This window comes from Cetorhinus maximus, chromosome 6 (genome assembly GCF_964194155.1).
Source record: "Cetorhinus maximus chromosome 6, sCetMax3.hap1.1, whole genome shotgun sequence".
Classification (NCBI taxonomy): domain Eukaryota; kingdom Metazoa; phylum Chordata; class Chondrichthyes; order Lamniformes; family Cetorhinidae; genus Cetorhinus; species Cetorhinus maximus.
Genome location: NC_135884.1, coordinates 17,611,367 through 17,631,995, shown reverse-complemented (window position 1 = coordinate 17,631,995; position 20,629 = coordinate 17,611,367). Strand labels below are relative to the sequence as shown.

The 20,629-nt window shown below is 42.0% G+C and overlaps 2 protein-coding genes and 1 long non-coding RNA gene across 5 annotated transcripts in view; 2 read left to right on the top strand and 1 right to left on the bottom strand.

The window, feature by feature from the left end:
• The window catches only part of LOC144681582 (interleukin-17 receptor C-like), a 71,867-nt gene extending 68,049 nt beyond the window's left edge, over window positions 1–3,818 (top strand). The window contains exon 19 of the mRNA XM_078543293.1: window positions 1,559–3,818. Coding sequence (XP_078399419.1) covers window positions 1,559–2,259 — 701 coding nt within the window. The 3' untranslated portion in view covers window positions 2,260–3,818. The remainder of the gene's footprint in view (window positions 1–1,558) is intronic.
• Window positions 3,819–6,204: 2,386 nt separating this feature from the next.
• On the bottom strand, window positions 6,205–9,397 carry LOC144681585 (uncharacterized). Its single transcript, XR_013576801.1, has 2 exons — window positions 8,868–9,397; window positions 6,205–7,353 (listed from the first exon to the last, which is right to left on the bottom strand). It is a non-coding gene; the product is annotated as an uncharacterized LOC144681585 (long non-coding RNA).
• Window positions 9,398–11,505: 2,108 nt separating this feature from the next.
• Window positions 11,506–20,629, top strand: part of LOC144681580 (protein disulfide isomerase CRELD1-like) — a 30,090-nt gene continuing 20,966 nt past the window's right edge. For 2 of the 3 annotated variants that reach the window (XM_078543288.1, XM_078543286.1), the window contains exons 1-5: window positions 11,743–11,873; window positions 13,785–13,961; window positions 14,901–14,983; window positions 18,838–18,948; window positions 19,417–19,508. In XM_078543288.1, coding sequence (XP_078399414.1) covers window positions 13,806–13,961; window positions 14,901–14,983; window positions 18,838–18,948; window positions 19,417–19,508 — 442 coding nt within the window. In that variant the 5' untranslated portion in view covers window positions 11,743–11,873; window positions 13,785–13,805. Of the gene's footprint in view, window positions 11,710–11,742; window positions 11,874–13,784; window positions 13,962–14,900; window positions 14,984–18,837; window positions 18,949–19,416; window positions 19,509–20,629 lie in introns of those variants that run through there. The other variant, XM_078543287.1, reaches the window with a different exon arrangement.

Sequence of the window (20,629 nt, the reverse complement as noted above, 5' to 3'; positions counted from 1 at the left end):
GCTTAAATGCTTCTACTTTGCTGACACTTCAACACTTCCACCATCACTTTTTGTCTCTCATTTTGAGATATAAGGAATAATGTATTTTGAGATACACAGAACATTTTCCAACATTTTTGAAATACTTCCATAAAATGCCACTTTTTAAAGCTGTACATCTAAGTCAGCTTTTAATCTTAACTGAATAAAAATTAAATAGCTACCATTTTTTCATCAGTTGTCCTTGAAAACTCAGTTAGAAATAAAAGTGGCAGTCTTATAAAGTCAAAGATGATGTGCCTGAATCTGAGAGGTAGAGGCCCACATTGAGGGATATGTATAAATTGGTTGAATTTTATGGTATAGCAGAGGGTTCCCTGGCTCATTGACCAGTTACATTGAATCACCTGGATTTTAAAAAAATTTGCTCATGGAATGTGGGTGTCACTGGCTGGGCCAGCATTTATTGCCCATCCCTAATTGCCTTTGAGAAGGTGGTGATGAACCACCTTCTTGAACCCCTGTAGTTCCTGTGGAGCAGGCAAATCTGCGGTGCTATTAGGGAGTGCCAGGATTTTGATCCAGTGAAGGTGAAGAAATGGCAATATAGTTCCAAGTCAGGATGGTGAGTGACTTGGAGGGGAATTTGCAGGTGGCGGTGTTCCCATGCATTGGCTGCCCTTGTCCTTCTAGGTGGTAGAGGTTGCAATGTGGAAGGTGCAGTTGAAGGAGCCTTGGTGAGTTGCTGCACACTGTGCGTAGGTGGTGGTGGAGATTGAATGTTCAAGGTGGTGGATGGGGTGCTAATCAAGCGGGCTACTTTGCCCTGGATGGTGTCGAGCTTCTCGAGTGTTGATGGAGCTACGCCCACCTAGGTAAGTGGAGAGTATTCCTTTACACTCCTGACTTGTGCCTTGTAGATGTTGGACAGGCTTTGTGGAGTCAGGAGGTAAGTTACTCTCTGCAGAATTCCCATCCCCTGGCCAGTTCTTGTAGCCACAGCATTTACATGGCTGGTTCAGCTCAGTTTCTGGTCAATGATAATCCCCAGGATGTTGATTGATTAGATACTAGAAATTCAGGTGGGTCTGAGCATATACAAGGCAGGTTCCTTAACAGATGCATACCCAGAGAAACTTGCCCTGACACATATTGGCACAATTGGTCACATTCCCACTTCCAAGTCAAAGAGTTTTGAATTCAAGCTCTGGGGCTGAATTGAGTGGATATCTATACTGACACTTCAGAGCAGTCTGGCAGGAGTGTTGCATTGTCAGAGTCCCCATCTGCCTGTCCAAGGGACATAAAAGATCCCACAGCACTATTTGACGAATGGCTAAAAGGTCTCTCAATGCCCTAGCTAACAACTCTACACCATCAAAAAACAGATTATCTGGTCATTCATCCAACTACCACTAATGAGACTTTGCCATGCATTTACGGTCAACATAGTGCACTTCCAAAGAATCAATCTCCTACATCACATTATGGAACATTGAGTCTGTTTAGCACACTATATAAATGCTGTTTTTATTTACATGTTATAGCCTGTAATATTATAATACTTTGCTTTTTCCAGACTCTCTGGGTAACGGGAAGATCCTTCTTCTGTATTCGCTGGATCACAATCAGTTTGAAAAGTTGGTTAACACTTTTGCATCTGTCCTGTGCGAACTTAAATTCCAAGTAGATGTGGATCTATGGAAACGTAGAGAACTGGGTGCCCAAGGTCCTCTACCATGGGTCCATTCACAGAAAAATAAAATTACAGAAGAAGGTGGAAAAATCGTCATCCTCTTCTCCAAGGGTGCCAGTATGAAATGTAATGAATGGCTTCAGTCCACTAGAAGCACAAAAACCATACATGACCCATATGATGGATTTATGGCTTCCTTAAACTGTGTTCTTCCTGATATCGCGAAGGGAAATGTTTCTGGGACGTATGTTATTGCATATTTTGAAGACTTGCAGAAAAAGGAAGAAATACCAGAAATGTTTAAGAAAATACCAATCTACAATTTGCCATCACAACTTTCCGAGTTCCTCCAAGAGATTGGTGTACCGGGCATTTTCAAACCCGCACAGAAAGCAACCAGCTATCAATCAGCAATTAGTGACCGTCTTAATGGCGTCATTAAGGAGTACCAGCTGTGGGAACAAAATCACTTAAACTGGTGTCAGGACCACAGCAAGTTACAGTGGACATCTGAAGGAGAACAAGCAAACAATGCAATGATGCACTGTCCACTGATAACAACGGAGATGCTTTCAATGGTCTGAAGATTCCACAAGGACATAACCTCAATGCACTGAGCAATCACTGTCCCTTGCTGCTTTGGTTAAACTCCAGGTTACTGCCCAACTGTGAAACATTGTGACAAAGGAAAATAGTTGCAAGGCAGGCCAAACCAAAAACTGTAACTGCGTTAATTTAATCCTGCTGATGACCTTGTTCGGATAATGTTTCAGTTGGTAAGGTTGGAACAACTTAAGTGTTTTAAACCAATATTTGGTGACACAATACCCTCCTGGAATTCTTTACAATTTCAAAAATGATAAGCAAAAGCTGTAACAAACCTTACTGAGTTAAAACAAAAACTCTCTTCCTGTCACTTTCTGCAGGAATGAAAATTTTTAATGACATTGTAAAATGATTTACTACTTTAATGAAGGGACTAAAAAACTGAATGTGTTCACTGCGAGAGACATATTCTTGTCAAACCGAGATGTATTGTCAATCTGGCTTTTAGGTTTTGGACATTGTAAACTCAAAGCCCAGGAAACTCATGGATCTATGGCACTGCAGCAGAAGTAGACATTACTGGAAAAGACTTCAGGAGGACCTTATCAAGTGCCCAACACAATCCAGTGTGTGTGAATGAGCCTGTTCATTCTAATTCAGGAGACTGAGTCACAATCTCAGGCACTCAAAAGACTACAGTTATAGAATTGCTATGTGTATATGTGTACATCAGTGTAAATACCTTAGATGTTTTGTATTCAGTATGATAATTCTGATATCTCTTGGTTCTTTTCACTACAAACCAGTCATTGAAACAGGAAATGTTTGCAATGGGAAAATCATATTTCACCCAAGATCATTGTCCTTCTTTTGGTTGATCTTAACTCCATCTTTTTAACATATCCCTCAAATCACTCTTTCTTTAGAAACCTGTTTATTTGATCCCATCTACACTAGTGGAGCCCATTTAAATGCACAGCTTGTTTGTCAAAAGTACTTATTCAGTTGTTCACTAAAATGATGTACCATTTTTCATTACAACGTTCTGCTGCTTCTCTGCAAATTCTCACTTGACCCTTGTGATCTGCTGCTGTTTCCCTCTCCACGTGATCTGCTGCTGTTTCCCTCTCCACGCCTATGGACTATAACTGCTGACATTAAATGAGAACAGAAGATTGTTTTAGCTCACCACTTCAATGGTCTATGATTATGTTGAAGTAAACTGTTGCAGTTGGATCTCAGCCAGTAACAAAGTCATGTAATGTATTCCTAGTTCATGGTTCAGAGGACATGCTGCACCAGAAGTGGTAATAGATGAGTAGGATTGGGTGGGAGGCAGCAGCAGATACTCATTTAGGTTAAGAGTTCATTTGAGTGTTCTGGAAAATATGGAAGTCATAAGAAAAGAATTTCTGTACAGATGTTTCATTTATGTAAATGGACTATCCCTTTGTCAGGTATTTACTTCAGTGAGTTTCACTGTACTCATTTCACTGACCTGTTAACTTATTCCATGTATCTATTTATTTCTAGTTCAATCCTTTGTGCGCAAAGAGAACTCCTTGCTCAGTCTAATAAAGGTTTTAAAAGTGTCAAATGAGAAGCCTCTCCAGATTAGATTTGGGAGATGTTCTTCTGACTGCAAGTTATCGAAATACCAACAACTTGCATTTGTATAGCACCTTCAACACAGTAAAATGCACTACATTGGCATTATGGAGCAACTGAAACGATGGCTTGGACAATCAAATCTGTAACTGCTCAACAATCAATGAGTCTCAAGTACTTTTTCAGTCTCATTTTTTGATATATGCCATTTTTTTTGTATTGTAAATATAGAGGAATTTTGTCAGTTGTATAATTACATTGCTTAGATAGCATCGAATGAATGTGCTGCAATGACTGGATCAATGAACCATTACTGTTTAGTTGTATGGAGAAACAATGGCCACTCTTCATGCTTGTGGCTAGAGAGTGAATGCAAAATATAGCATTACACCAAAGCTGAATTCTATCTCCATTCAATGTCCACATACCTAGACTTTACATTAAGCCTCAATAATCTGTGATAATGATTGGGAATCCTGGCTGATTGTGTTTTAATGGAGGAAGGTTGGTAATGTGCAAGAGCAGAGGGATTTGCGAGTTCAATTTCAAAAGACATTAAAGCAGCAACTCATTAAAGAAAAGCTAACTTATGGCAAGATGTCTTCTTCAGTTCTCTCCCCAGAGGCAGGTTCCTGATGATTATTCCCCAAACCATGGCAAAGTGCTGTGAATTTTTTTACAATGGGTAGGCTGAGGAGCTAAGCCACAAGTTTATTTCAGCTGGAACGGAGATCGAACCCCATGCTGTTGGCATTAATCTGATCCACAAGCTAGTACTCTAGCTAACTGAGCTAACCAGCCCCCCATGGCAAAGATATAGAATATAAAAGTCAAGACATACGGGTAAATCTATCTAAAAACTTTGTTAAGACCATAGTGGGAGTACTTTGTGCAGCTTTGTGCCCACACATTGGGAATTATATTGAGGAACAATGGAGGGTACCGTGCAGATTCATTGAGATGTCTGAAATGAGAAAATACCAATGCAACATTTTGAAAAATTAGGCTGTTTTTCTTGGAGCAGAGGAGTTTACTGGATGATTTGGTAGGAAGTGTTTAAAATTATGAACATATAGGACAGGATATAAAGTTTCTTGCAGTTAGTGAGGCTAGGAAGGAGCATTGATGCAATAATAAATGTTAAGACAGAAAGCAGGAGAAATTTTTTGATTAAACAGAGTTGTGGGGCAGTGGAATGCACTATAGGCATTGCTTTCCATGTTGTAATTTCTACACCAAAAAAAACGAGATGAATGGACACTGTGCACTGGATCCTGTATAATCATACTGTATCCTACATGGTAAACAACTTTCAATGCAATGGATTACAACAGTTGGTAGGGCAATTTGCATTTACAAATTAGACTCTACAGTCTTTAGGTTCATTTCTTTTAATTACTTTTCATCTCATCCCTGACTAAAACCTTTTCTTTCTATTATGTTACTCTGAGGCTTCCACATCACAATTTGCTCTTTAATGCAATTCCTTGCTACATAACTCTCTAATTTCCTGCCTCTCCATATATTTTGAGTCTGGCTTGAAAAAAATTAGGCCAGGGCTTTACAGGTCCCATCGAGGCAGGGGAGGAGTTGGTAATATAGTGAGAGCCCTAGCTATCAGATGGGCTTCCCAATCCAGTGCCACAGCCGTGACAATTTACCAGTGGTGGGACTGGATACAGAGAGGCTGACTGTTACAAGGAGGCGATCAGCATAGTTAAAGGGCCCCATTAGAGGCTCTTTACAGGCCCAATGAGGGACATTTTGCCAGTAGCGGGCAACCCCCCGCCATGTGGCGAGGCCACTAGCTAAATGGAGGCTGCCTCCCTGCAGCCGGCAAGGGGACCAGGCATGATGGCCTAAAGATAGGACCGTGGACAGGGAAGACCCTGGAGCGTTTTGCCTCTGACATTTGGCCCCCTTGATTTTTTTCCTTTTCAACTGACCTGGCCCAGCTCCCACAGTCTTCTGCATTTCTCAGCAGCACCCACCTCTTCTGGTGGAGCTGCTGAGTCTTCGGAGCTGCAGGCCCTCTGATTGGGCCAGTAGCATCAGGAAGCTGCCCGCCATCCTTAAGTGGACAATGGGCCAGCAGTCAATCAATTAGGAGGCCGCCTGTGGTAAGATGGCCAAATCAGTCCCATTGTCAGCAAGTGTGGGCTCGTGACCTGTTTTCCACCCTGATCTCGGTGTCAAATGCTGTTGTAAAATTCAGGACTGGTATTATGTTAAAAGGAGGCTATTCAATAAGACAACTTCATTTTTACTGAACTGTTTGCTTGTATTGCAAAATATAGCTGGGTTACCAAGGGAGTTTAACACTAACACTAAATAGTTAGTTGAGCTTAGTAAAAGATTGAGCTGAAATGTGAAACTGTTGTGGCAGCTTATTTATTATGTGTTCCCTTAAACATTTCATAGTTTTAAACCGGTAACATCCAAATGAACTGGAAAATGGAATTCATGGTGTTAGGCAACCAAGATAATGGAAAATGCAAATACTGTCAGAACAGCAAGTACATGGTTGAATAACAATTCTGTATTGTTTATTATAGGGACCTCCTGTACACATGCTTTGCACAAACTCTCTACATGGTGCTGTACACAATCTGTACAGGTTTGGATAAAAACTGCATTATGTAACGTAAAGGTATATAGTTTATCAATGAAGAAGGGAGCTTTTCTGTGCACAGTCAATGCAGTGGGTTGAATATTCTCTCTGTTGTAAAAATATTATGATTCTAGTTGTAGCATTCTATGTTAAGCTAAATTTTACAAATGAGCATCTGGGTTAATTCAGACACTAGTAAAGGAGAACAGGAAAAGACTTGGGCCTGAATTTTTAGGTCATTGGGCGTAGGCAATCGGCGGGCCCGGGAGCGGACAGGAAATGGGCCACCAGCCATGATCGGCCCCCGACTGCGATTTCACGCTGGCTGGCCAATTAACAGCCAGAGTGTGAAACACATGCTGGAATGCTCAGCGCTGCCAGGGTGGGAACGGGAAGAAGGCAGACGCTGACATAACTGAGGGTGCGGGTGAGTGCTTTGAGAAAGCTCCCCGAAGGTAGACAGCTGCCCGAGGGAGCTGCAGACCTCCACGGACTAAAGGACACAATGAAAATGCTGCAAAATATGTCAATACAGCACAATCAAGCACCTGAAAGCATACCTCATTAAAAAACCAGTACCCAGATATCTCTTATTATTTTATTTCCCCATGGAGATTTCATCCCATCCTGGATCGAGGTTTGAACAAAAATGTGAATGCCGCCTGGGAGAATGGCCCGTCCGCCCACCGTAAATGTATGGGCCACGTAAAATCACTGTTGATTGCATCGCAAATGGACTTAATTGGCCACTTAATTGTTGGTGGCTGCGCTTCTGACTGCTGTGCCTGCTCACCGAGCGAAATATCGCGTGAGTGCACAATGACGTCGGGACACTTGCCCGACATCATCTCTTGCTATTTCACGTCCATCCAGGTTGGGCGTGCGCCAGCCCATGGGATGTAAAATTCTGGCCCTGGAGTTAAAAACAAAATACACTAATAAAAGATATTAAAGCATAAAAAACCTCAGTAAAGCCATAATTTAACATGAAGAGATTTAATTTTGTCAATTTAGCTTAATTAGAAACACTAGCGTCTGAGTCCAAGCCCTAACTTAGGATTGAAACTTTGCAGTAAGCGATGAAGAAACCGCATTTGCTGCTGACCTTGAAGAAAGCTGTGAGTCTTGTAGCTTCAATTTCACCGTTCCCAATGTTAATTTAATTCTGGTGCCAGCTGCAATGGTTCTCTGCCATCCAGCAATAATGATGTCGTCATCATCAGACTAAGCAGCCAATCACACTAAAGAAATCTCACAGACAGCAAACCAGGAAGAAACAAGCAGTTTTTATCACTCACTTTTTATAATTTTACAGGACATGAAATATAGATTGGGACCTACACATAGGATTTAGAAACTGAAATATCATAAAATGTTAAGAAATTTAAAAAATATGAAATTATCATAGAATGGAGAATTTGACATTCCACGAGTATAAAATTCGTCTTTCAGGTTCAGACAGGTTATTCAGCAGAAATCATGACTTAGTAGGCTACTCTACCAGTTACACTTCATTTGACAAGGCGTAACTTTTTCAAGGATTTTACAGTGAGAATAATAACACAAAAAATGGAAATTCATGTCAATTCAGTGATTTCTAATTGATTTCCATCTGCGAGAACATCAACAGCACACCCTCTGGAAGAGTGGGGAATCACTACCAGCAACTTCTGGATTTCTGCTTTTAACCAATATACGTGTGGTTGCCAGAAGTTGCTTCCAGTTTTACAGACTGTTGACAACAAACACTGACAGTTTTGATATAATTTCAAACGCAAAATCTGCGCCATGACTTCAGTACTGTACCGAAGGTGTTAGAGCCAAAGTTCCAACATGCTCTTTCAGGGGATATAAAGATCCCACTATTCAAAGTGGAGCAGAGAGTTTTCCTAGTGTCCTGGTCAACATTCCATTCTCAGTCAACACCATCAAAAATATATCACCTGATCAATCATCCCATTTGCTGCTTGTGATATGGAAGCACTAATAGAGACTGAGCAGTTACATCACTACAAAATGGGCAGAGCAGCTAATAGTACAAGATAGGCTACAGTTGTGACAGGACAAAGCATGGTCAGGGTGTAATCGAATGTCATGGAACAGTGCGGTTTCATTCTAGGGTGAGAAGAGTTAAAAAAACATTATAGGATTGAGAGCTACAGCAACACAAGACAGCATTGTTATAATGTAACAGGATAGGGTGGAACTGTATCATTGTATGACTGATCAGAACTATAACAACACAAAAACTGGACCAATATGTAAGATGATAGGAATAGGTGGAAAATTAATTGTAAAGTACAAAACTGTAACAGTATACAAACAGGCTGAAACGCAATGATACAGCAGATTGCAAGTTCTTTGTCAGGTTGTTAGATGAGCTATCACACCAAGTGGCATAAATAAAAATTACAAAATGTCACCTACATTTGATACCTTCTCAGTTTCCAGCCAACCTGGAATTACTTAAAGTAAGTTTTCCTCGTCTCAGCAACTTGATTATCTGTGAAAGGGAGAGGATAAATGGGATAAGGACAATGGCAGGGAAGGGTATACTGGTAAAGACATGAGACATTGAACTCCCTAGCCCATCCCCTTAAAAATACTTGACTGGCTTTTGGGAAATTTCAAACAGATATATAAGACACCAAAGCACTGATTTTTAAAAGGGCCATTTCTCACTCCTTTTATTATTTTAATTCATTCTTGGGATGTGGGTATTGCTCAAACCCCCCCACCCTTCAGAAGTTGGTGAAGGTTGTGGATTTGAGAAGTGCTACGAAAGATGCTTTGCAAGTTGCTGCAGTGTGACTTGCGGATAGTACATACTGCAATCATGGTACATCAGTGGTGGTTATTTAGGTTAGTAGATAAAGTGCCGATAAAGCAAACTACTTTCTCCTATTTGGTATTGAGCTTCTTGAGTGTTTCTTCAGCTGCATTCATCCAAGCAAGCAAAGAGTATTCCATTACACTTCTGACTTGTGCCTTGTAGTCATTCAGTGCAGAATAACCTCTTCAACACAAAAACAGAATTACCTGGAAAAACTCAGCAGGTCTGGCAGCATCGGCGGAGAAGATAAGAGTTGACGTTTCGAGTCCTCATGATCCTTCAACAGAACTGAGTAATATAACGAGAGGGGTGAAATATAAGCTGGTTTAAGGTGGGGGTGGGGGGGGGGGGGTGGGGGGAGAGAAGTTGGGGGGGGTGTGGTTGTAGGGACAAGCAAGCAGTGATAGGAGCAGATAATCAAAAGATGTCACAGACAAAGGAACAAAGAGGTGTTGAAGGTGGTGATATTATCTAAACGAATGTGCTAATTAAGAATGGATAGCAGGACACTCAAGGTACAGCTCTAGTGGGGGTGGGGTGGAAAGACTAACAGGGCATTAAAGGTATAGATTTAAAAATAATGGAAATAGGTGGGAAAAGAAAAATCTATATAAATTATTGGAAAAAACAAAAGGGAGGGGGAAGAAACGGAAAGGGGGTGGGGATGGAGGAGGGAGTTCAAGATCTAAAGTTGTTGAATTCAATATTCAGTCCGGAAGGCTGTAAAGTGCCTAGTCGGAAGATGAGGTGCTGTTCCTCCAATTTGCGTTGGGCTTCACTGGAACAATGCAGCAAGCCAAGGACAGACATGTGGGCAAGAGAGCAGGGTGGAGTGTTAAAATGGCAAGCGACAGGGAGGTTTGGGTCTTTCTTGCGGACAGACCGCAGGTGTTCTGCAAAGCGGTCACCCAGTTTACTTTTGGTCTCTCCAATGTAGAGGAGACCGCATTGGGAGCAACGAATGCAGTAGACTATAAATCTATGCCTTTAATGCCCTGTTAGTCTTTCCACTCCACCCCCACTAGAGCTGTACCTTGAGTGTCCTGCCATCCATTCTTAATTAGCACATTTGTTTAGATAATATCACCACCTTCAACACCTCTTTGTTCCTTTGTCTGTGACATCTTTTGATTACCTGCTCCTATCACTGCTTGCTTGTCCCCACAACCACCTCCCCCCCATCCCCCACACTAAACCAGCTTATATTTCACCCCTCTCCTAATATTATTCAGTTCTGTTGAAGGGTCATGAGGACTCGAAACGTCAACTCTTTTTTTCTCCGCCAATGCTGCCAGACCTGCTGAGTTTTTCCAGGTAATTCTGTTTTTGTTTTGGATTTCCAGCATCTGCAGTTTTTTGTTTTTTATCAGAATAACCTTTTGCCTGCTTTGTTGGGAACTGCTTTAATGTGGCTTGTCCAGTCGAGTTTCTAGTCCTTTAGCCTTGGCTATGTCCAGCGCACTCATCCGTATGTTGAGGTCACATCGAATGAATTCTGTGGAGAAGAAATCAGTTAACGTTTCGAGTCTTCATGACCCTTCGGCAAGGGTCGTGAAAACTCGAAACGTTGACTGATTTCTTCTCCACCGATGCTGCCAGACCTGCTGAGTTTTTCCAGGTAATTCTGTTTTTGTTTTGGATTTCTAGCATCCGCAGTAGCTTTTTGTTTTTATCGAATGAATTCTGTTGGCTGACGGCTGCTTCCGCAATGGTGGGAACCCCAAAGGGCGAGAAGATAATCTGATGTTTGCAAACACTTCAGCCTTGACTTCTACACTCACATGCTGGGTTCTGCCATCATTGTGGAGGGGGATGTTCACAGAGCCTCATATATTAGTCGCTTAGTGTTCCACAGCCAATCCATGATGCTCGCAGGTTTCCCATGGAAACCAGTGGCTTTGATCAGGGCAAAATAAACCATAGGGCTCAGGCCATTGACCAGTGATGGCTATCACTGTGCCATATCGTCCCTTAGTTTTTCTCCAGGCCAATGAGGACTATGCAGTAAAAACAGAAAATGCTGGAGAAACTCAGCAAGTCTAACAGCGTCTCCTTGAGAGGGAAGCAGGGTTAACGTTCCGAGTCTGTATGATTTACGCATGTGCGTGGGGGGGTGACGTCACGTTCTTCGCCCCGTCCTCTCCCCCCTCCCCCCACCAACCCCCGACCCCGACCCCACGGCGCAATCTGATTGGTTCAACTGGCTTCCGACAGCGGGCCAATCAAGTTGAACGTTATTAAAATCGAGAGCAGGTTGTTTGGTCTGCCCGATTTTATTTTGGGGGAAAAAGAAATTGAAATAAAATTCGTTTCCCCTTCCTCCCCCCACCCCCCCAAAAAAAAACAAAATAATAAACACGAGGGAGGTTGTGGGGAAAGGAAGATTCTAATCTGCGGGGTGAGAAGTGACCCCGGCTTTCTTGTTGCCATCAGTCGGTGAGCGCCGCCATTATTATTCAGCTCGCCTCTAGCTCTCCGCGGGTTTCTTCATGTTCAGCTCATTCCCGGCCTCTGTTGTGTTTTTCTTTTCCTCTTTCACTTTCGCAGGTTCCGGGGGCGTGTGTGGGAGTGAGACCGGCCGGCCGGGGCTTTCCAACCAGGTACAGGAGCTTTTTTTGTTTTCACTTGCTGTCCCTCAGTGAGCTTTCATTGATCAGAGAGAGAGGGAGTGGGAGGAAGATCACATCCACACCTATTAACCTGCTGTCCTCAGAGCTTTCACCATCCAGGGAGAGGAGAGAACATCATACCCCACCAAAACCTGCTGCCCTCAGTGAGTTTTCATTGATCAGAGAGGGAGTGGGAGGAAGATCACATCCACACCTATTAACCTGCTGTCCTCAGTGAGTTTTCACTGACCAGAGAGAGAGGGAGTGGGAGGAAGATCACATCCACACCTATTAACCTGCTGTCCTCAGTGAGTTTTCATTGATCAGAGAGGGAGTGGGAGGAAGATCACATCCACACCTATTAACCTGCTGTCCTCAGTGAGTTTTCACTGACCAGAGAGAGAGGGAGTGGGAGGAAGATCACATCCACACCTATTAACCTGCTGTTCTCAGTGAGTTTTCACTGACCAGAGAGAGAGGGAGTGGGAGGAAGATCACATCTACACCTATTAATCTGCTGTCCTCAGTGAGTTTTCACTGACCAGAGAGAGGGAGGAACATCACACCCACCACCCCTTAACCTGCTGCACTCGGTGAGCTTTCACCATCCAGGGAGAGGAGAGAACATCATACCCACCCACCCTGCTGTCCTCAGTGAGCTTTCATTGATCAGAGTGTGAGGAAGGTCACATGTACTCCTCTCCCCCTCCCTCCCTAACCTGCTGTCCTCAGAACTTTCACCATCCAGGGAAAGGACAGAACAACACACCCACCAAAACCTGCTGTCTTCAGTGCATTTTCACTGACCAGAGAGAGGGAGGAACATCACACCCACCACCCCCTTAACCTGCTGTGCTCGGTGAGCTTTCATCATCCAGAGACAGAGAGGCACATCACACCCACTCCTTAACCAGTTGAATGGTAGCCATTCGATTAGGGACAGTTTTAAACCAAATTGAATGGCCCTTGGTAGGTGTGAATTGGGAGGTGGTAGTGTGAAATGGATGTATATAACTCAGTTGGGTTTCTCCTGATGCTCGTTCTATGTAAGGGATTTGGATGAATGCACATACCCTAGGAGTGAAGCAGGTCCGGAAGCATTGGTGGCGAAACAGTTAATGTTTCAGGTCTGCGACCTTTGGGACTCTGAAGAAAGGCCACAGTGTTGAAACAACCCTGTTTCTCTCTTCATAGATGCTACCAGGTTTGCTGAGTATTGTCAGCATTTTCTGGTTTTTATTTGCATTTGCACTATTTTGATTTTGTACTGTAGTTATTGGTCTCAATGACACTATAGTGTATTCTTAATGAGTATGTAAGAAGTGTTTTCTTTTATATGTGTGTGCTTAAGTGATTTATTTTCCATAAGGTATTTGCATGTGTGAAGGATAGAGTATACCTATAATTTAAATTTAATTGTTTGTTGTAATATTTTATTGTAAATGTCCACCTCCATTTCTATTATTGGACACTGACAACCCCCACAATTCTCTCAAAGAGACAAGCAATGCAAGCATTGATAAATTGTTATTACTGTAAAGAAATACATTTGCTCTGCCAGTTATTTCTAGGGCTGCCATGTTTTAGTATGTTTATTGCACATTTGTAAAGGATTTCAAGTCTTGTGTGGCAACTAAAAATGGGACTGTCTGGAATTCCTTCGGTGCCATGAATTAATTCTAAATGTTCTAGATTGACGGCCTGCAAATACTAACAATAGGTGATATCAATGATGGCACCATTATAATGAGTGTGCAGATAAAATATAGGGAAGTTGAAGAACAGCTATTTGACATAGTTCTTCCATCTGGTGCCCTTATTTTTCATATGTATCCAACTGTAACTAGACACAATTCTCCTTGTTATTATGTGATATAATGTTTTTTCTTTATTTTTGTGCAGCCCTGATCTTTCCAATTCACAATGAACATCTCTCAGCTCCTGAGCCACAGGCTATTCATCTCCCCAGTCCTTTGGTTCACCATTTACGCTATCGTTCCTCTGTTATCTTTGGAGTCTATAGCCACAAAGCAGGACTCCTGTCAGATTTGCCGTCGCATCACTGAGAACTTCAGAAAGGTAGGGAATTGTGCCTATGGATCTCACTTGTTGCTTTGGCCGTGAGGGGAGCTGCAGTGTCACTGAAGTAGCTTGCCTCTGGCAGCTGTGACTTGAGCCAGCTGTCTGGCAGCTTCAGTTGTCCCATCCCACGTTTTGTCTCTGCTGATCACTCATCCTGAGATTCTGAAGAGTTGTGGATACAAAATCCTAAAAGGCACCAATGGGGAAGGCATTAAGTGAATGCAAATTACTAGAATGGAAGGAAAGAGTATTGGGTTATTTACCTCAATCCACTCAAGAAATTACTTTCAAAAATGGGGCTAAAAAAGAGGTTTGAATGCATTTTTTCAAATTCAAGTGCTGCCTGGTGTTTGAACCATATGTTGCTGCATTGATGAAAAATCCAACTTCAAATGTCAGACTGAATTGGACGAGTGATTTTCTTTCCTTCCTGACGGTGGTGTAGATTTACGATAATTTTCCAGTGTTGTGTATTATCCAGTGTGAAATTTGTTATTCCGTGTTCTGGGCTGTCTTTTAAAAGACAAAGTTGGTTGCAATTGCATGTTGGTGAGAAGCTGTACTTTAATCTCTGAAGCAATTCCGTAGGAAGAATATACATTTTAATTTCAAAACTTCAGTTAATCCCATTAATGGGAATGGTTTTGACAGTTTTACATAGTATGTTTGTTATTCCTTTTCCTAAGCCATAACCATTTGTCTTGAAATGTATTCAGTGGCTTGAATTCTTTTCTTTCATAGCCAGGGTGGAAAACCTAGCCCCAAAGGGAGGAAGAAGTTAAATAGGCTGTTGAAAGAAAGCTTGAAGCAAGCTGGTGCTGGGCCTCTGATGTACTCACAAAATGAACATGAGACAACCAATTGGCCCTAGTAAAAAGGGTTTGACTCAATCAGTTTAATTGTAAGTGGAGTCTTTTGCCTTGTTTATGTTCATAGGGAATGGAAAATACTGCAAACAAGAATTTTGGTGGTGGAAACACTGACTGGGAAAAGAAAAATTTGGCAAAGTATGAAATCAGGTAAGCGCTTAAAGGTCTGTGTGTATGCAGAGAAGTGTATAGGTTGGATCATATGCATTTAGCTCAAGCAATTGGTGTTACGGGTGACCAGTATTGTTGAAATGGGAGAGTTGGTTATGCATGTAAGCTGGATCGGATTGGTTTAGTCCCATGCTAGGATGTTTCAACAAAATTTGAAAATAGCGAGTTGCTGGTTTCAGTTGATATTTTTCATCATAATGTGGGAACTATGGCTTTCCCACCACCATTTGTGGCATAAAGCCCATTAAATATTCCACACCACAATTGTGCCCTGATTCTGCAAGAGGAAAAAAAGAAACTGCAAATGCTGAAAATACCTACTTGTATAATCACACCAGGATAATCTGATCTGAAGGAAAAAGATAGTTAAGTCCAAAGCGTTCTTATCCTTCAGTTTTAGCTGCTACTTGACTTGCTTATCCATTTCCTGCATTTTCTAACTTTTTATTATATATAGTTGATTCTATTAGATTACAGTATTCATCTGTTTAAAAAAAAAAATTTACAGCATACCAGCTTAGAAATTTTCTTCCACTGCCCTGGAGCATTGATCCACTGATGCATTGGTTGCCTAATTAGTTGCTGTGGCACCCTAGCCATTATCTTGTTGCGTGCTGTATATATTGGTGATAAGATAGGTTGATCTTATAGATAAATATAAGGTACTGTAAAAATTATGGAAAACTACTACAAATGAGATTGAGAATGCGACAAGGGGATACGGTTCAAACCAAAATTAGATAAATTTGAGACTAGTGAAAAAAGTTCTTTATGGTAGAGGCAAAAATCATGAAATTATTACAACAAATGCATGCATCTGGGCAAGGTTCATGGGATCTTTTGGATGGATAAATTAAAATGGGCCTTGTTTTTTTAATTTGTATTGTTGGGGAAGCAGTTATAGTTTCATGTCGAGGTTAACAATCCATTCAGCGGCTTTAGCTGATGCAGTGTTGATAGGAGAATAGGAGCAGGAGTAGGCCACTCGGCCCCTCAAGCCTGCTGTGACATTCAACTAGATCATGGCTAAGACCATAAGACATAGGAGCAGAAATTAGGCCATTCGGCCCATCGAGTCTGCTCCGCCATTCAATCATGGCTGAAAAGTTTCTCAACCCCATTTTCCCGCCTTCTCCCCGTAACCTTTGATCCCCTTACCAATCAAGAACCTATCAATCTTGGTCTTAAATACACTCAATGACCTGGCCTCCACAGCCTTCTGTGGCAATGAATTCCATAGATTCACCACTCTCTGGCTAAAGAAGTTTCTCCTCATCTCTGTTCTAAAAGGTCTTCCATTTACTCTGAGGCTGTGCCCTTGGGTTCTAGTCTCTCCTACTAATGGAAACATCTTCCCCACGTCCACTCTATCCAGGCCTTTCAGTGTTCTGTAAGCTTCAATCAGATCCCCCCTCATCCTTCTAAACTCCATCGAGTATAGACCCAGAGTCCTCAAACGTTCCTCATATGTTAAGCCTTTCATTCCTGGGATCATTCTCGTGAACCTCCTCTGGACCCTCTCCAGGGCCTGCACATCCTTTCTGAGATACAGGGCCCAAAATTACTCTCAATATTCTAAATGTGATCTGACCAGAGCCTTATAAAATATCAGCAGCACATCCCTGCTTTTATATTCTAGTCCTCTCGAAATAAATGCCAACATTGCATTTGCCTTCCTAACTACTGACTCAACCTGCAAGTTAACCTTAAAAGAATCCTGGACTAGGGCTCCCAAGTCCCTTTGTACTCCAGATTTCTGAATTCTCTCCCCGTTTAGAAAATAGTCTGTGCCTCTATTCTTCCTACCAAAGTGCATGACCTCACTTCCCCACGTTGTATTCCGTCTGCCACTTCTTTGCCCATTCTCCTAACCTGTCTAAATCCTTCTGCAGCCTCCCCGCCTCCTCAATACTACCTGTCCCTCCACCTATCTTTGTATCATCTGCAAACTTAGCCAGAATACCCTCAGTTCCTTCATCTAGATCATTAATGTATAAAGTGAAAAGTTGTGGTCCCAACACTGACCCCTGCAGAACTCCACTAGTCACCGGCCGCCATCCTGAGAAGGACCCCCTTATCCCCACTCTCTGCCTCCTGCCAGACAGCCAATCTTCTATCCATGCTAGTACCTTGCCTCTAACACCATGGGCTCTTATCTTACTGAGCAGCCTCCTGTGCGGCACCTTGTCAAAGGCCTTCTGGAAGTCCAAGTAGATAATATCCATTGGCTCTCCTTTGGCTAACCTTTAACCTCAATGCCATTTTCCTGCACTAACATACTCAATGGCTGAGCCTCCACAGCCCTCTGGGGTATAGAATTCTGAAGATTTACCACTCTGAGTGAAGAAATTCTTCCTCACCTCAGTCCTAAATGGGCTACCTCTTATTCTGAGACTCTGTCTCCTGGTTTTAGAATCCCCAGCCAGGGGAAATACCCTTCCTGCATCTACTCTGTCAAGCCCTGTAAGAATTTTCTATGTTTAAATGAGATCACCCCTCATTCTTTTAAACTCTAGAGAATACAGGCCCACTCTCCTCAATCTCTCCTCATAGGGCAATCTTGATATCCCAGGAATCAGTCCAGTGAATCTTGGCTGCACTCCTTCTATGGCAAGTGTATCCTTCCTTAGATAAGGGGACCAAAACTGTACACAGTGCTCCAGGTGTGGTCTCATCAAGGCTCTATACAACTGCAGCAATACTTGTTTACTTTTGTACTCAAATCCTCTTGCAATAAAGGCCAACATACTACTGGCCTTCCTAATTGCTTGTTGCATGTTAGCTTCCAGTGACATATGAACAAGGATACAGAGATTCCTTTGGACATCAACACTTCTCAATCTCTCACCATTTAAGAAATACTCTGCATTTCTGTTTTTCCTACCAAAGTGGATAACTTCACATTTTTCCACATTACATTCCATCTGCCATGTTTGTGTATACTCACTTAACCTGTCTAAATTCGCTTGAAGCCTCTTTGCATCCTCCTCACAGCTCACATTCCCACCAAGTTGTGTGTCATCAACAAACTTGGAAATATTACATTTGATCCCCACATCCAAATCATTCATATGGAGTGTGAATTGCTGGGGCCCAAGACTGATCCTTGCAGTACTCCACTAGTCAAGCCTGCCAACCTGAGAATGACCATATATTCACACAATCTTGTTTTCTGACTATTAACCAATCCTCAATCCATGCAATATATTACCTCCAATCCCATATGCTCTAATTTTGCTCATTAGTCTCTTGTGTGCGACATTATTGAGAGTCTTCTGGAAATCCAAATACGCCACATCCACTGGTTCTCCCTTATCTATTTTGCAAGTAACACCCTCAAAAAATGCTCTTAACAGGTTGTCAAACATGATTTACCTGATTTACCCAATCCTACCATTATTTCCTGAGTGTCCAGTTATCACATCCTTTATAATAGATTCTAGCATTTTCACTACTGCTGATGTCAGGCTAATAGGTATGTAGTTTTTTGTTTTCTCTCTCCCTTCTTTCTTAAATAGTGGACTTCCATTTGTTACCTTCCAATCTGCAGAATCTATAGAATTTTGCAAGATGACCACCAATGCATCTGAAATATGATGTCAGGAATGGATCTCTCAGGGCAGAAATTCAGTGTATGGGTGATGATCTGACTTGGATGGCCATGGTCACAATTTGACCTGTTCCACTTGTGTAGCAAGTGGCCACATCTTCCCTCAAGCAGTGATTGTGATTACCTTAGTCTAATTGTGTTAATATCTTGGTACATAAAATTATAATCAATATATGTAGGAATCCATTAACAACTTTGTTTCCTCTCTTTATGTTGCTTGTAGTGAGACTCGCCTGCTAGAGATCATAGAAATGCTATGTGAAAGTATGAACTTTGACTGTAATCAGATGGTGGAACAGAATGAAGAGCACATTGAAAATTGGTGGTTTAAAAAGTGAGTGTTTGGATTCATCATGCTGCCATTTACATTATCCTTCTCTTTACCTTTAACCTTTCATAAATGCCTCTAAGCCATCTCATCTTGGGTCAGAGAGTGATTTAGCAGTTTGTTAAATCTTCTCTGTCCCTCAACTGTGAAAGTCATAATTGAGTTGTGAACCTGTCTTTAGACACATCCCAGTCAGGGCAAAAAAAACTTACTGCTACTTTACAACTGCTAGTGGGTGTGTCTTTGCAGACTTTTATTTCTTGTCTTTCCTGTGGGAGAGGGCACAGCATCCTGGCATTATTAATATCTGGAGAGAGTTTTCTTTCTCTGGTAATTTCTTTGTGCATTGTCCTGGATAGGATGACTTCAATGTTGAGGGAGCTTTGAGCTGAGCAGTGCATGAGGGACTCACTATACATTTTGTATAATCATTCCACTTTCTATATGTCATATATTCTGTTTAACTCCTTGCAGGCAGGAGGAGAACCCAGACCTATTCCAATGGCTCTGTCTGGATACTATCAGAGTGTGTTGCCCTCCAGGGACGTTTGGACCTGACTGCTCCTGTGAGTATCGCCAGACTGTAAATATCAAGTGGAGACTCTAGATCCCAGTGCATGTCTGACAGAAATGTTCATTTAGCAGAATGAAATGGTCTCTGAATTTTATCATTGTGTATTTCCTTGTATTTTCCAAATAAGTTCAAAATGTTAAGAGTATGCATAGGAACTAAATTCTGTTTGACAGTACATGTTTTTGACACCTCTGCAACCATTGAATATTGTTCTTCTGAATATTGTTATAGACTCACTTGCTGCTTAGATGCTCTATAATGGTTATTTCTGCTCTTGCCCGCTGTGGCATTGAGCTTATTGCTTTTATTGGACCTTCTTACTTGTTTAGATGCAGGTTTCCGTGTGAAACATTGGTGTAGCAGAAAAAGACATATTGGCCTGGGTCTTCTGGTCCCAATAGCAGAAAACATGGAAATATTCACCACTGTTGAGGGCTACAACCGAACCACAACTTCCGGGGAGCTGACTTACTTTGGAACTCAGAAGTTGCCGTTTGTCATAAAGGGGAAAGTCTGCGCACTGTTGGTCCTGCTGGGACCTGTCAGCATGTAAACTTGGGCTGATTGTCATTTACTTACACTGATTTATTCAAAACTGCTAGGAGCACAGCCCTTTAAATCAGGTGGCATGTCAGAACACTGCAGCACCATGTCTCCCTCCCAAACCCTGACCCCACCCACCGGCTCTGCTCACAACCAGAGTTGGGGGGAACTATAATTAAAAGTTGAATAAAGAAGATATTTTAAATGATTAAAAGCACATTAATACATTTACCTGACATTGAACTGAAGAAGGACCCCATGGGGCTAATTTCAACTCATGACATCAAAGGAGGCATGTCTTCACTAGATTGGACGTTGCAACTGAGCCTCCCTATTTACCTCACTGGATTCATGCTGCCGCTGGAAGAGCAGGCCCCTGCTGCAGACTACGAGAAAGATAATTTAAAATGCAGTCAGTGGCCTACGCCTCCACTTTGCCGCTGGCCGCAAGATCTGGGTCATTTACTTTGCTTCTCTATGAAAACATCCTCCGCAGGATTCAAAACCATCCTGCTAGTTCCATTCTGTCCTTTTTCTCCTGTACATTATTCACATGTCCATTAACTTTCT